This window comes from Lissotriton vulgaris, chromosome 8 (genome assembly GCF_964263255.1).
Source record: "Lissotriton vulgaris chromosome 8, aLisVul1.2, whole genome shotgun sequence".
Lineage (NCBI taxonomy): Eukaryota > Metazoa > Chordata > Amphibia > Caudata > Salamandridae > Lissotriton > Lissotriton vulgaris.
The window spans coordinates 138832410-138846170 of NC_141696.1; the positions used below are offsets into that span (position 1 = coordinate 138832410).

A 13761-nucleotide genomic window follows, 5' to 3' on the forward strand; every position below is an offset into this window, starting at 1 on the left:
ACACACTCAAAGACCTACTCGGAGAATCACACACCAGCTCACAGACCCACTCACAGACTCACACACCCTCTCACAGATCAACTCAGACACTCATGCACCCACTCACAGTATACACACCCATACAGTCATTCACATACCCACTCAGACACTCATGTTCTTACTCACAGACCCACTAAGACTCACACAACCACTCACTCACACTCCCATTCAGACATTCACTCACTCTCCTGCTCAGAGACTCATCCATCCACTCACAGACCCTCTCAAACACTCATGCACCAACTCAGGCCCAATCAGACTCACACACTGTCTCACAGACCCACTCAGACACTCATGCACACACTTACAAACCCGCTCACTCACTCTCGCACCCAGTCATAGACCCACTCATACACTCACGCACCTACTCATGGATTCACACAGCCATGTACGTACCCATACAGTCATTCACACATCCATACAGCAACTTACACACCCACTCACCTAACTATACAGCCACTTACACACCTACTCTCAAAGGTTACAGTTTACAGTTATGAAATAAAAACAATGACATTCCTAAAAAAAATCAAAGGTTACAGGAACGTTATTGTTAGGAAATAGAAGTTTTAAAAATGTAGATATTCACAAAAAAAACAAAGGTTGCAAAGACTATTGTTAGGAAATTCAATACAAAAAACCTTACAAATTCACTGCAAAAAACAAAGGTTACAAGGATGTTAAAGGTAGGCTCAGTTTTCACTCATATAAAAGCAGTGAAATTCAATGGTTATAGTTACCTGAGCTACCTATAATATACACCTGCGCAGTGCACTGCTTATGACCTCACATATTACATCACTCATGACATGGTTAGTGACATCACTGATGACATCACTGATGGCATCTCAGATGACATCACTGATTACATCATCCACAGAAACACACACACACACTCACACCCTAGACACCTTTCACACATCCACACAACCAGTCACATACCCATTCATAGCCCCATACAAGTACTCACACACCCACTCACTCATCCATAGAGCCACTCACTCATACAGCCACTCACACAACTGCTCACTCATGCATATAGCACTCACACAGCCACACACTCACCCATACAGTTACTCACACACCCATGTATTCACCTATACAGCCACCTACACACCCACAGTCTCTCAACACAGCCACTTACCCATACAAGCACTCACACACCGGCACAGCCACTAATATATTCATTCCCACATCCATACAAGCACTCACACATCTGCTTAATCACCCATACAGCCATTCACACACACTCACTCTCCATTCCCGCCACTCACACATCAACTCACTTAACCAAACACCCGCTCACTCACCCATACAGTCACTTTCACACCCAGCCACTGACTCTTACAGCCATAAGACACCCACTAACTCACCCATATAGCCACTGACACACCCACTCACTCATGTATACAGCCACTCACTCACACAGCTACTCATACACCAACTTACACACCTACTTATACAGCTATATATATATAAAGAACTTGCGTTTCAAACACGGACACGGACCCGAAATTCCAATTTGTTTAGTTGTTTATTGCTGTGCCGCCATAACGTTTCGGCTCTAGTGAGCCTTGATCACATGAATATATATGTATATATATTACCTACTGGCGGTCGCCAGTAGGTAGTTATAGTTACGATTTTTTTCAATGTTAAATCTCAAAATTCTATTTGGAATAACTTTGGCGCCAGTTGACGAATCTGCCAGAAAATTTCCTCAAAATGGCCTCGCGGCGCCCCGGTCCTTCTCTGAAAGTTTGGGGGGGATTTGTCAAGCGGGGGCTGAGATAAAAGGGGGGTCCCAAAACGTGTTTTCCCCATGTTAATTTCCATAGGGCGGTCGACCTCACTTTTAGCCCGAACGGCTGAATGGATTTCCACCAAACTTGGCAAAATTGTAGGGACTGGTAGCCCGATGTGCCTTTGCTATGTCTCAAGATATGTGCTCCAGTGGATTTTGAGTAATTTAGGTTCAAAAAAATATATATATCTATGGCAGCGCCCCGGTACGCGCTCCGGGCGCGCCACGCGACTTGCGCACGGAAAGCTGATTGGCTCGCGGGTGTCTGTAAACATTCGAAACAGTCCGGAGCAGCCGCCATCTTGTGTCTCGGTAAAATCGAGACATAAGAGGTGGAAAAATCAAAGGGGGAAATGACCATAAGGGGGCAGGGATAGACCCCCCCTGACCCCTAGCTTTGATGTGGGGGCCATAAAAGGGCCCAGCGGGGTAAAAAAAAATTGTTTTTTGGGGATTTGCGCGGGGGGAGCGCCCGGTACGCGCACCGGGGAGCGTCCCATGGGGAAAAATGAATAATAGAGTTTTTAAACAATGTAGCCTTTTTTTATTATTGGAGGTAGTTCTAAAAAGAACTGTTTTTTTTCTTCTTTTTTGTTTTATATTTTTTTATTGTTTTTTTGAACATTTTGTACTTTTTTTGGGTTTTCTGAACAGTTTTATATTTTTGGGGGATTTTTCATGGGGAGAAACGAAAAAACAAGGAATTGAAAATGGCTCAACTGGAGCAACAACAAAAAAAGAAAAGAAATAATTAGGGTTTATTGGGGCATTTATGGTTGTCCCCAGCAAGGACGATGAGCTTTACGCTTTGTTCTCCGTAGGAGATTTTTTTTTTTTTTTTTTTTTTTTTTTTTTACATTTATAAAGCGCGAACGAAGGCCCTAAGGCATCTCGGCGCTAGATAACTGCGATGTTTAACCCATGGAGGCACTAAAATACAGAGGATAGTGGAGATCAAAGATTGAAAAGCCATGTTTTAAGGCTTTTACGGAAAGACCAGAGGGAGGAGCTGGTCTTAATTGAGTGGGGGAGTGTGTTCCACAGTTTCGGTGCAGCGACCAGGAATCGTCTGTCACCCCAGTTGACAGTTTTAGTTCGAGGGACCACCAGATCAGAGGAACTGGAGGAACGCAGTGTTCTAGACGGGCAGTAGTAGGTTAAGTTCTGAGTGAAGAACGCTGGTCCGGCATTGTGTAGGGCCTTGTATATTAGACATAATGCCTTAAACTTAATCCTCTTTTTCACCGGGAGCCAATGAAGTTGTCTTATGGTTGGTGAGACCGATTGGTATTTAGAGACGCGCCCTAGAAGCCTTGCAGCTGCATTCTGGATAGCCTGCATTTTAACTAGCACTCTCTCTTGAGCACCTAGAAACAAGGCGTTGCAGTAATCTAGGGTGGAGAGAACCAGGGCGCTCACCAAAGTTTTGGCAAGATGTTCGGGTAAAAAGGGCAGGATTTTCTTAATGAGCCGGAGTTTGTAAAAGGCGGAGGAGGAGATCTGGTTAGCATGAGGTAGGAAATTCAGATGATTGTCAAACATGACACCCAGGTTCCTGACCTTATCAACCGGGTTTGGAGGCTGGCCCATAGACGAAGGCCACCATGAAGAGGACCACTCCGGGGAAAGATTGCCGAAAACTACAACTTCTGATTTTTCAGAGTTTAGTTTCAGGCAATTGTCGGCCATCCAGCCGCTAATTGCCTGCATGCCCTGATTAAGCATATTGGCTTTTTGTGGCCCATCGTTCTTAACAGCTAGGACCAGTTGGGTGTCATCTGCGTAGGACGTCAGGCTCATCCCATGTGCCCTGATGACTTTGGCAAGGTCCGACACGTAAATGTTAAAGAGTGTCGGACTAAGGGATGAGCCCTGAGGAACTCCACAAGGCAATGACAAGGGAGAGGACTCGAAAGGTCCCACAGTGACAACCTGGGTCCTGTTAGCCAGGAAGGAGGCAATAAGATTTTTGGCGTTGCCTCGGATACCCATGCTCTCGACACGGTCGACTAGGGTGGCATGGTCGACCGTGTCGAAAGCCGCCGATAGGTCCAGTAGGATCAGGATGGCTGAGCCTCCTGCATCCCGGATAGATCTAATATCGTCCGCCGCTTTGACCAGGGCGGTCTCAGTTCCATGATATCGGCGAAAGCCGAACTGCGATTCATCCAGCTTTTTGTTCTCCTCGATAAAGAAGGAAAGTTGGGTGTTCATAAGTTTTTCCACTATTTTCGCCAATAAAGGCAAACTGGCAATAGGCCGGTAGCTTTTAAGTTCTTGTTTATCAAGGGTAGGTTTCTTAAGGAGTGGTTTTATAAGTGTTTTCTTTAAGGTGTCCGGGTAGGTACCTGTGGAAAACATGGAGTTGCAGATTTCTGTTATGGGCGAGAGAACTACATCCAACATGGGCCGTATAACCTTCAACGGACAAGGGTCCAAGGCCGACCCCGATTTAATGGAGGATATGGTGTTTAGTACCTGCAAGCAGGTGACCTCTCTAAACTGACTAAGAACTGGTCCTTCAGGCTGGGTAGAGGCCTCATGGGAGCTGGTAGCCGTATTAGCAAAGATTCGGTATATGTCGTCAACTTTGCTAAAGAAAAACTTGGACAAAGCGTCACAGAGAGCTTGAGACGGGGGAGGAGTTAGGTCAGCAGACGAACCTGCTAACTGTTTGGTAGTCTCATATAGACATTTGTTGGAATTATGTGCAGTTTCTATTTTATGACAATAGTACTTTTTCTTGGCGTCTATGATGAGATGTTTGTATGTGGCTACTGACTCTTTATACAGGACTTTTGATTCCTGAGAGTAGTCTTTCCGCCAGTGTCTCTCTCTGTTTCGGCACTGTTGCTTTTGTATGCGTAGTTCGTCCGTGTACCATGGGGCAGAGGGGATGGATCTGTTGCGAGACCGTTGCTTGACTTGAACCAGGTCATTGGCTGCTAAACTAACCCAGTTGTAAAATTGGGAAGTAGCGATATTAGGGTCGGTGGATAACAATGGGGTGGTGGCTGTGAGCAGATTTTTTAACCTGGATTCATCTATATCCTCCCATGCAAAATATGGTTGGCGGGAGATGCAGTTGGATTTATTAAACAAGGGGTCATGTATTTGTAACGATGTCAGGATAAGATGGTGGTCGGACCATGTTAGCGGCAATATTTGTGTGACTTTGAAGCCTGTGGCATTGGAAAAGATGCCGTCTAACATGTGACCTCCATCATGCGTGGGAGCATGAACCAGGGGAACAAGGCCAAATGTAGATAAATCGGCTAATAATGTAGCTGAATCAGGATTGTCCAGGACATCAAAATGGAAGTTAAAATCACCCAGAATGGTGAAAGGATTGTCTAATGCAGATACTTCCAAAATTGACCTGAAAGAGCCAATAAAGTCGTTTCTGGGTCCTGGGGGGCGGTAGAGGAGGATCCCTTTAAAAGTGTAAGATGGAGACAATTTAATAGCGAATTCAATGGCTTCACAGGAGGTAAGTGGAATAATAGTGAACCTTACTGTGAAGGTATCACGGGCAATAATGGCAATGCCACCTCCCTTTTTCTTAATTTGCCTATCAAGTCTGTGGGTGGTATATCCTGCCGGGACGGCTGTGACCAAGTCCGGATCGGAAGCTTGGCCCATCCATGTTTCAGTCATGAATAAAAGATCTATTTTGTGGTCGTGGATCAACTCATGAATGTCTTGGCTGTGCTTACAGAGCGAACGTACATTCGTGAGTGCTATGATGTGGGTTTTCATAGTATGAGAATTGCTATCCGTGGGTTTATGGCTAGAGGGGATCATATTATGACAGCCAGGGCAGTGGGTAGCTGGGCTGGTAGACATGGAGATCGGGTGGAGGATAGGGCAGGTTTGATTGATAGAGGGGCGAAGACGCTGAAGCTGAGCGGCAGAGTAATGAATGCGATGTGGCAGATTGAGAGAGCCAGGGGGGGTGGCCCTAGGCCCGGGCCAGGCGCGGACGGGCGCAGACGGGCTCGCCTTTGGCGCGCCTTCGGCGCGCCGCCGGCGCGCCCGCTGCGCCCGCCCGCTGCGCGGACGGGCAGGTCCCTTGTTTATATACATAGTGGTAAAGGCGGAGGAGGGTGGGAGGGGCGCCGAGCTCTCGGTCCAGCCTTCCCTTCCCAAGATGGCCCCTGAAGTTGTGCCTGGGGTTTCCCAGCACCTGGCTAAATCGGCGTGGTGCGAGTAAATAAGCCTCGGCGAAGTGGTATCGCCTCGAGGTTGGAGCAGAGTAAACAATGCCTAAAAACACACTGTTTAAAATATATTACAAGTTTTAAAAATTCACACACGATAATTCAATAAATCGGCTCGTGAAATGGGGCAGGGTGCAGGGAACACAAAATGCCTCCGGCTTTCCGCCTCAGAGGAATAGCATACACAGAATCACTGGGATCAAGAACGACTCGCCCTTAAATATCCAGGGAGGGCGGGAGGGGCGCCGAGCTCTCGGTCCAGCCTTCCCTTCCCAAGATGGCCCCTGAAGTTGTGCCTGGGGTTTCCCAGCACCTGGCTAAATCGGCGTGGTGCGAGTAAATAAGCCTCGGCGAAGTGGTATCGCCTCGAGGTTGGAGCAGAGTAAACAATGCCTAAAAACACACTGTTTAAAATATATTACAAGTTTTAAAAATTCACACACGATAATTCAATAAATCGGCTCGTGAAATGGGGCAGGGTGCAGGGAACACAAAATGCCTCCGGCTTTCCGCCTCAGAGGAATAGCATACACAGAATCACTGGGATCAAGAACGACTCACCCTTAAATATCCAGGGAGGGCGGGAGGGGCGCCGAGCTCTCGGTCCAGCCTTCCCTTCCCAAGATGGCCCCTGAAGTTGTGCCTGGGGTTTCCCAGCACCTGGCTAAATCGGCGTGGTGCGAGTAAATAAGCCTCGGCGAAGTGGTATCGCCTCGAGGTTGGAGCAGAGTAAACAATGCCTAAAAACACACTGTTTAAAATATATTACAAGTTTTAAAAATTCACACACGATAATTCAATAAATCGGCTCGTGAAATGGGGCAGGGTGCAGGGAACACAAAATGCCTCCGGCTTTCCGCCTCAGAGGAATAGCATACACAGAATCACTGGGATCAAGAACGACTCGCCCTTAAATATCCAGGGAGGGCGGGAGGGGCGCCGAGCTCTCGGTCCAGCCTTCCCTTCCCAAGATGGCCCCTGAAGTTGTGCCTGGGGTTTCCCAGCACCTAGCTAAATCGGCGTGGTGCGAGTAAATAAGCCTCGGCGAAGTGGTATCGCCTCGAGGTTGGAGCAGAGTAAACAATGCCTAAAAACACACTGTTTAAAATATATTACAAGTTTTAAAAATTCACACACGATAATTCAATAAATCGGCTCGTGAAATGGGGCAGGGTGCAGGGAACACAAAATGCCTCCGGCTTTCCGCCTCAGAGGAATAGCATACACAGAATCACTGGGATCAAGAACGACTCGCCCTTAAATATCCAGGGAGGGCGGGAGGGGCGCCGAGCTCTCGGTCCAGCCTTCCCTTCCCAAGATGGCCCCTGAAGTTGTGCCTGGGGTTTCCCAGCACCTGGCTAAATCGGCGTGGTGCGAGTAAATAAGCCTTGGCGAAGTGGTATCGCCTCGAGGTTGGAGCAGAGTAAACAATGCCTAAAAACACACTGTTTAAAATATATTACAAGTTTTAAAAATTCACACACGATAATTCAATAAATCGGCTCGTGAAATGGGGCAGGGTGCAGGGAACACAAAATGCCTCCGGCTTTCCGCCTCAGAGGAATAGCATACACAGAATCACTGGGATCAAGAACGACTCGCCCTTAAATATCCAGGGAGGGCGGGAGGGGCGCCGAGCTCTCGGTCCAGCCTTCCCTTCCCAAGATGGCCCCTGAAGTTGTGCCTGGGGTTTCCCAGCACCTGGCTAAATCGGCGTGGTGCGAGTAAATAAGCCTCGGCGAAGTGGTATCGCCTCGAGGTTGGAGCAGAGTAAACAATGCCTAAAAACACAGGAGATGGTCTTCCCACAATATTTACAGATAATTTTGAAATCTGCAAATCGTGGCTGAATGCACAGCATCGTCTCACTTTCCTCTGGTGCAGACGGAGTGGGTTGCTTCCTTTTTGAGGTGGTGCTTGCGGATTGGGGAGGGTTACTGGCCAGTTCCCTCATCTCTGCAGCAGAATAATTTATTGGATGCTTGCGCTGCATGTGGCGTATCATCGTGTTGTTTCCAAATGAATATTTCTTGTTCGGGTTTCCCCTGGAAAGTTCCACGCCACAGATTCTGCAAGTCACCTTTGCTGCATTTACTTTTTTCTTCCCCTGTGGGATAGAAAAAAACTCCCAAATAATGTGTGGTCTTGGCTGGTATGGGGTATTTTGTTCTTGAAGCTATCTTGAACTTCCCTCCTCCTCCTCCTCCTCCTCCTCCTCTTCCTCTTCTTGTTGACCACCAATGATATCTTGAGGTGGTCCTCTTGGTGGTTGTGGTGGTGGTGGTGGTGCAGATGCACCAGCTGCTGCTACTACTGAAGCCATTATATTGATCAAAAAGGTACAGAGAGGTACAAACAGGTCTTCCTAAGTCAAAGGACAAAGTCAGAATAAGGAAAAAAGGTGGGGTCTTTCATCCTTTTGAGAAAAAAAATGTATTGAACCAATGAAAAGTGTTATTTTTAGGTCACATGACCAGGGGCTTCATCATTATGAAACCAAAACTGTTATGTACCAATGAAAAGTGTTATTTTCAGGTCACATGACCCGACGCGCTTACGCTACGCGCCCCGGGGCGCGTCGCGTAAGCGCGTCGGACGCCTACGTTGCGAGATCGTATTCGCTCGAGTGCTTCCGGGTGCGTTTACGCCGTGCGTATCACGCGGTCGCGGCTACGCGATACGTCACGATCATGTTTTCGTTCGCGATATTGGTGCTTACGGGACGCTCACCGGTGCGCGCCCCGGGGCGCTTCATAAAACTACGCTTTCCGGGGCGCTCACCGGGGCGCGCACCGGGAGCGCTCCAAAGCAAAAAAATAAATTTTTTAAACAATATAAAAAAAAAAAATTGGGAAAAATTGGGAAAAATTGTAGTGACTGGTAGCCCGATGTGCCTTTGCTATGTCTCAAGATATATGCTCAAGTGGTTTTTACGAAAATTAACTTTGAAAAAAATATATATTGGGCTACATTGGGCTACATATATGTTAGAGCCCAAATGTAGCCCAAATGTAGCCCAATGTAGCCCAATGTAGCCCAAAGATGGCCACCAGAGACAAAAAAAGAAGACAAATGTAGCCCAAATATCAGCCAGATGTAGCCCAAATATAGCCCAATGACAGAATGTCACAGAGTGTTCTAAAGAACAACTAGAGCGGTAACAGTCTTACTTATAAACTGAGACTTATAGTTAGGGATTAACATTTAAAAAAACATTGAAATTCACTGAAAAAAACATAGGTTTCACACCAGTTAGAGTTAGGAATTAGCATTTAAAAAACCTATGAAATTCACTGAAAAAACCATAGGTTTCACACCAGTTATAGTTAGGAATTAGCATTTAAAAAAACCTATTAAATTCACTGAAAAAACCATAGGTTTCACACCAGTTATAGTTAGCTGGAAATGTTACTGACATAAAATCATTGAAATTCCACGTTATAGTTAGTTGGACTCACTATAACTTGCGCGTGTAATGCACTGCTGATGACGTCACATATTACATCACTCATGACATGGTCAGTGACATCACTCATATATATATATATATGTATTCCTCATTACCCAAGGTATAATGTTGTTAATCATGAAGGGAAAAATAACAGGGGAATAAATTTGGTAAAATGCACCCACGATTGCTCTTCTTGGGTTTTGCATACAAAATCTGACAAGTTTGATTTCTCTAGGTAAGCCCAGTTATAAGCGCATATAATTTGTGAAAATATGAATGTTTACCCGCAACCAAAAAAGTGGGAGAAGACTGATGGGTAGTCAGAACTGACCTTCTTTCTGACCTTCTTTCTGCCTGAATAGCAAGGATAAAATAGTCTGCTCACCCAAGAAATAGGAAATAGGAAAAAATGGCTGTTCACAATCCCAAATCTTCCAAACGTTTCCAAAATAATGTGTCTGATTACATCACCTGCATCACAGGTACTACAGTAGTTAGGTTGTATTTTGTCATGTTCTCGTCATACTATGTGAGAGTATCATGTCCCAAATTGTTTGCTCTCCATGTAGTCAAAAAAGAATTTTCTTCCCATTTCCATCCAAGAAGATTATTGATCAAACGAACGGCATACCTGTTCGAGACCAACTTGCAACTCAAGTTGAACACCTTTCCCTAGGTCATTTCAGACACTAGTTCTAGTCCTGGACTCTTGCGTGATAGCCTACTGCATCTGGCTCTTGTTTTGCATCTGTTGAAGTATTTCAACTAACAAGAGCACGCCTGGGATCAGTGATTTGTAGGTGAAACTTTCAGGATTGGAGACAGGGTCTGCAATGACCTATATTGAAGTGATACAAAAAGGGAAGATGGACGGAGCGCTTGAGCAAATCAAACACTCACCTCCAGTCAACTGATCTGGGTTTATTCCATCACCATTCTTTAGCTCACTCAGCCACCCCAGTTCAGACATGGCCATATGCAAATCAGTCTGACCCTGTGCCTCATGGGAACAGTCCAGCCCGAACTGCCAAGCCATGTCTTCCCTGGACCGGAAAGAAGCATCTGGGACCGGTTTTGGGTTCATAATCCTCATCAGCCAGGCTATCTTGAATCCAGTGGCCAAGTGAGCAAGGGACTCACGTCTGAGCATACCCTGCCAACTTAGGGCGAACAAAGCGATACAAAAAGGGATGATGGACGGAGCGCTTGAGCAAATCAAACACTCACCCCAAGTCAACTGATCTGGGTTTAATCCATCACCATTCTTTAGCTCACTCAGCCACCCCAAGATAGCCTGGCTGATGAGGATTATGAATCCGAAACCGGTCCCAGGATGCTGGTTTCCGGTCCAGGGAAGACATAGCTTGACAGGTCGGGCTGGACTGTTCCCATGAGGCACAGGGTCAGACTGATTTGCATATGGCCATGTCTGAACTGGGGTGGCTGAGTGAGCTAAAGAATGGTGATGGAATAAACCCAGATCAGTTGACTGGGGGTGAGTGTTTGATTTGCTCAAACGCTCCGTCCATTATCCCCTTTTGTATCGCTATATTGAGGTGGTCAACTTATTTGGAGCCATTCACAGATATAACATTGTGTATTTAACTCTACATCTAAAACCTCACTGAAAAGTATTGTGCACTTCTAGGATTTCCTTCCATGGCTCAAGGCTGGATCCTAACTGCAGGAGAGCTTTGTTGAAGCTGAGTTTGCCCAGAGACTCCATTGCCTTTGATTATGCTTGATCTTCATAGTGCCCGCTGCAGCTTCCTGCATCCTCCCTTTGTAGTCTCTGCTCCAGTGTTACTGCCACATGTCTGTGAGACTTTTTTTGTTGCTTCCAGAACGCTGCACTGTTTTGGTGGAACCTTCACCGCAATGGGGAAGGAGACGGGGATACGCTGCACGCCGGCTGCCCGGTGCTTATTGGAGACAAATGGGGTAAGATTAATTAACCACTATACGAATCTTCTCGACAATGGCAACACATTTCTGAACTAATGGTGCAGTATATAGCAAACATTCAAAACATGAAAGTTAATTCAAGGTAAATGTGGATGGGTGAGTTGGTGGGGATATTGCATTTTTCTTTGTGAAGAGTTTGATTTTGCCTAGATGGCAAATAAAGACTACAATACCTCTGACACATCTGCCTTCAAATGAGAAAACTAAACTATAATGTGACTCTCCCCTGCTTATTTGCTGTAACTATTTCTTGTGATAACTCCTGCACGCACCCACCGTTGTAAACGTACGAGTTGAATTACTAGTATTGTAACCCACTGTAGCCCTTGTCTCCTGCATGTTGTAAAGCGCTCTGATGCCTTTCGGCCATGTCCACGTTGTATAAAATGCCAAAAATAAAAACACGCTTTTAAGTTGGTAGAGCCAATAGCATCAAGCAAATAGCATTGGCAAAGTGAGACGATTATCTTTGCCAATGCTTGTTTATAATCAGGCCTTATCATTCTAATCCTGGATTCCTTGTTGTATCTCACTGGGTTATTATATTGGGCAAATTATCAAATTACCTCAAATCTCTGTTTCTCTATCTGCTAAAACAAAGAGTGCCAAGTGTCGTGAATGGGCTAAAGATGTATTACCAGTATGTACCACTGAACGTACTGAGGTAACTGGTATTGAGTTTAAATTAAGTTGCACCGAGGGCAGCTCGTTTTGGAGTGACAGTAGCACCGACGAGAAGTGCAAAATGAAGATTTGTACCCCAACCCACCACTGGACAAAATGTCACTGTGGAAATGGGCTTTTAATACAACTAGCATACTTTATTTACATGGCATGGTTAAATTGTGTTTAGTGTGGCAGATTTCGAGCACTTCATAATTTGAAGACATTCATAAACTATTGGTTTTAACATTTTTTTGTCCGCCTAAATCATGTAAACGGAACCATGCGGCAGGCAATTTTGCACAGGTTCCGGGCAGTTTTGCACCAAGCTTTCACCGGCATTTGCACAGATATGGTTTAGTCAGTTCCACTATGGTTTTCGGTCGATGCAAAGATCTCTACAAAAATGCCCGGCAACCAACCATGTAGTGCACGTGACCGTGCTTAGTGGAATACCTGCGTGCAAAGTTAACCTTTGCGCTCGCGCTGATTTTGCAGGGACGCCTGCGCCCGCGCTGTTGCGTCATAATGCATGAATGAACGATGACGCCTTTGTTCACATCTGTTCTCTTCACAGTGGCCAACAAGTGGATCCACGAGCGCGGGCAGGAGTTCCGCAGGCAGTGCAGCCCCAGCCCCGAAGACTGAGGCGCGTGGAGCGGCGGGAGGGAGACGAGCCCTCGGTGGAGCGCGCGGGGCCTGGAGGCCAGCCAGCACAGGACGGGGAGGAGGCCAGCCAGCAGAGGACGTGGAGGAGGCCGCTGGGAGGATGGGCTGAGACCCATCTGCACGGACTGCAAGAAGAGGCAAGGTCTGCTGGGCTACCCCGGCAGGAGTGTGTGAAAGGGGCAGCAGGTCCTGGCTGGACTAGGCCTGCACAGCAAGCGCACCTCGCTTCCTGTACGGGGACAGAGAAAAGGAACGCCACGTGTGTTGGTGCAGTGAAACAAAACAATGCCGCTTTTATTGGTGGCAAACAATTTGCAAAGGACAGCAATAAAACGGCTGCTGCTGGACAGCACGAGAAACGAATAAGCCCATTCACTGCCTAAATATTCATTTTAGCATTTTTAGGCCAAAGGGCCTAGAAGCATATTACAAATCGGTGGCAGAGGATGGGAGGGTCCAGGCAAGGATCATTGGGGTGTGGTATTTGAGCATGTCATGCCCAAGAGTTTCCCCCCAAATGTTTTTTTCTTGTGGTGGTAAATGTGCACACGGTGATTTTTATAAAAAAAAAAAACTTTGCGAAATATAACTTTCCCTTTCCTTCCTAAGGTCACCGTATGTATGTTTAAGCCTGCCAGCCCATGAATTATCCATAATGTTTCACTAGCGAACGGCGATGCCAAATTTGCCTAGTAGTAGGACACCAACAGGTATGAAACTGCAGGACTGACTCTTGTGCTGTTCCATTAAAACTGCATCTGAACAGCATTTAACCCTCTCAGATCTCGTCCTTGACACGTCTGTCGGGGGTAGACAAAGATGTCTATTATACACACTCCTCAAAGTATGCAATCTGTTTATAAAATCCTTCAACGTCTTCGCTACTATCTGCAATACGTGTGGGGTGAGCTGGGCATCTACATAGTACTGAACGGTAGTGCGCATGCGCA

The 13761-nt window shown here is 46.3% G+C and overlaps 1 protein-coding gene across 1 annotated transcript in view; it reads left to right on the forward strand.

The window, feature by feature from the left end:
- Positions 1 to 13527, forward strand: part of P4HA3 (prolyl 4-hydroxylase subunit alpha 3) — a 265687-nt gene extending 252160 nt beyond the window's left edge. The window contains exons 12-13 of the mRNA XM_086933242.1: positions 11359 to 11455; positions 12720 to 13527. Of these exons, the coding sequence (XP_086789368.1) occupies positions 11359 to 11455; positions 12720 to 12790 (168 nt within the window). The 3' untranslated portion in view covers positions 12791 to 13527. The remainder of the gene's footprint in view (positions 1 to 11358; positions 11456 to 12719) is intronic.
- The last annotated feature ends 234 nt before the right edge of the window (positions 13528 to 13761 follow it).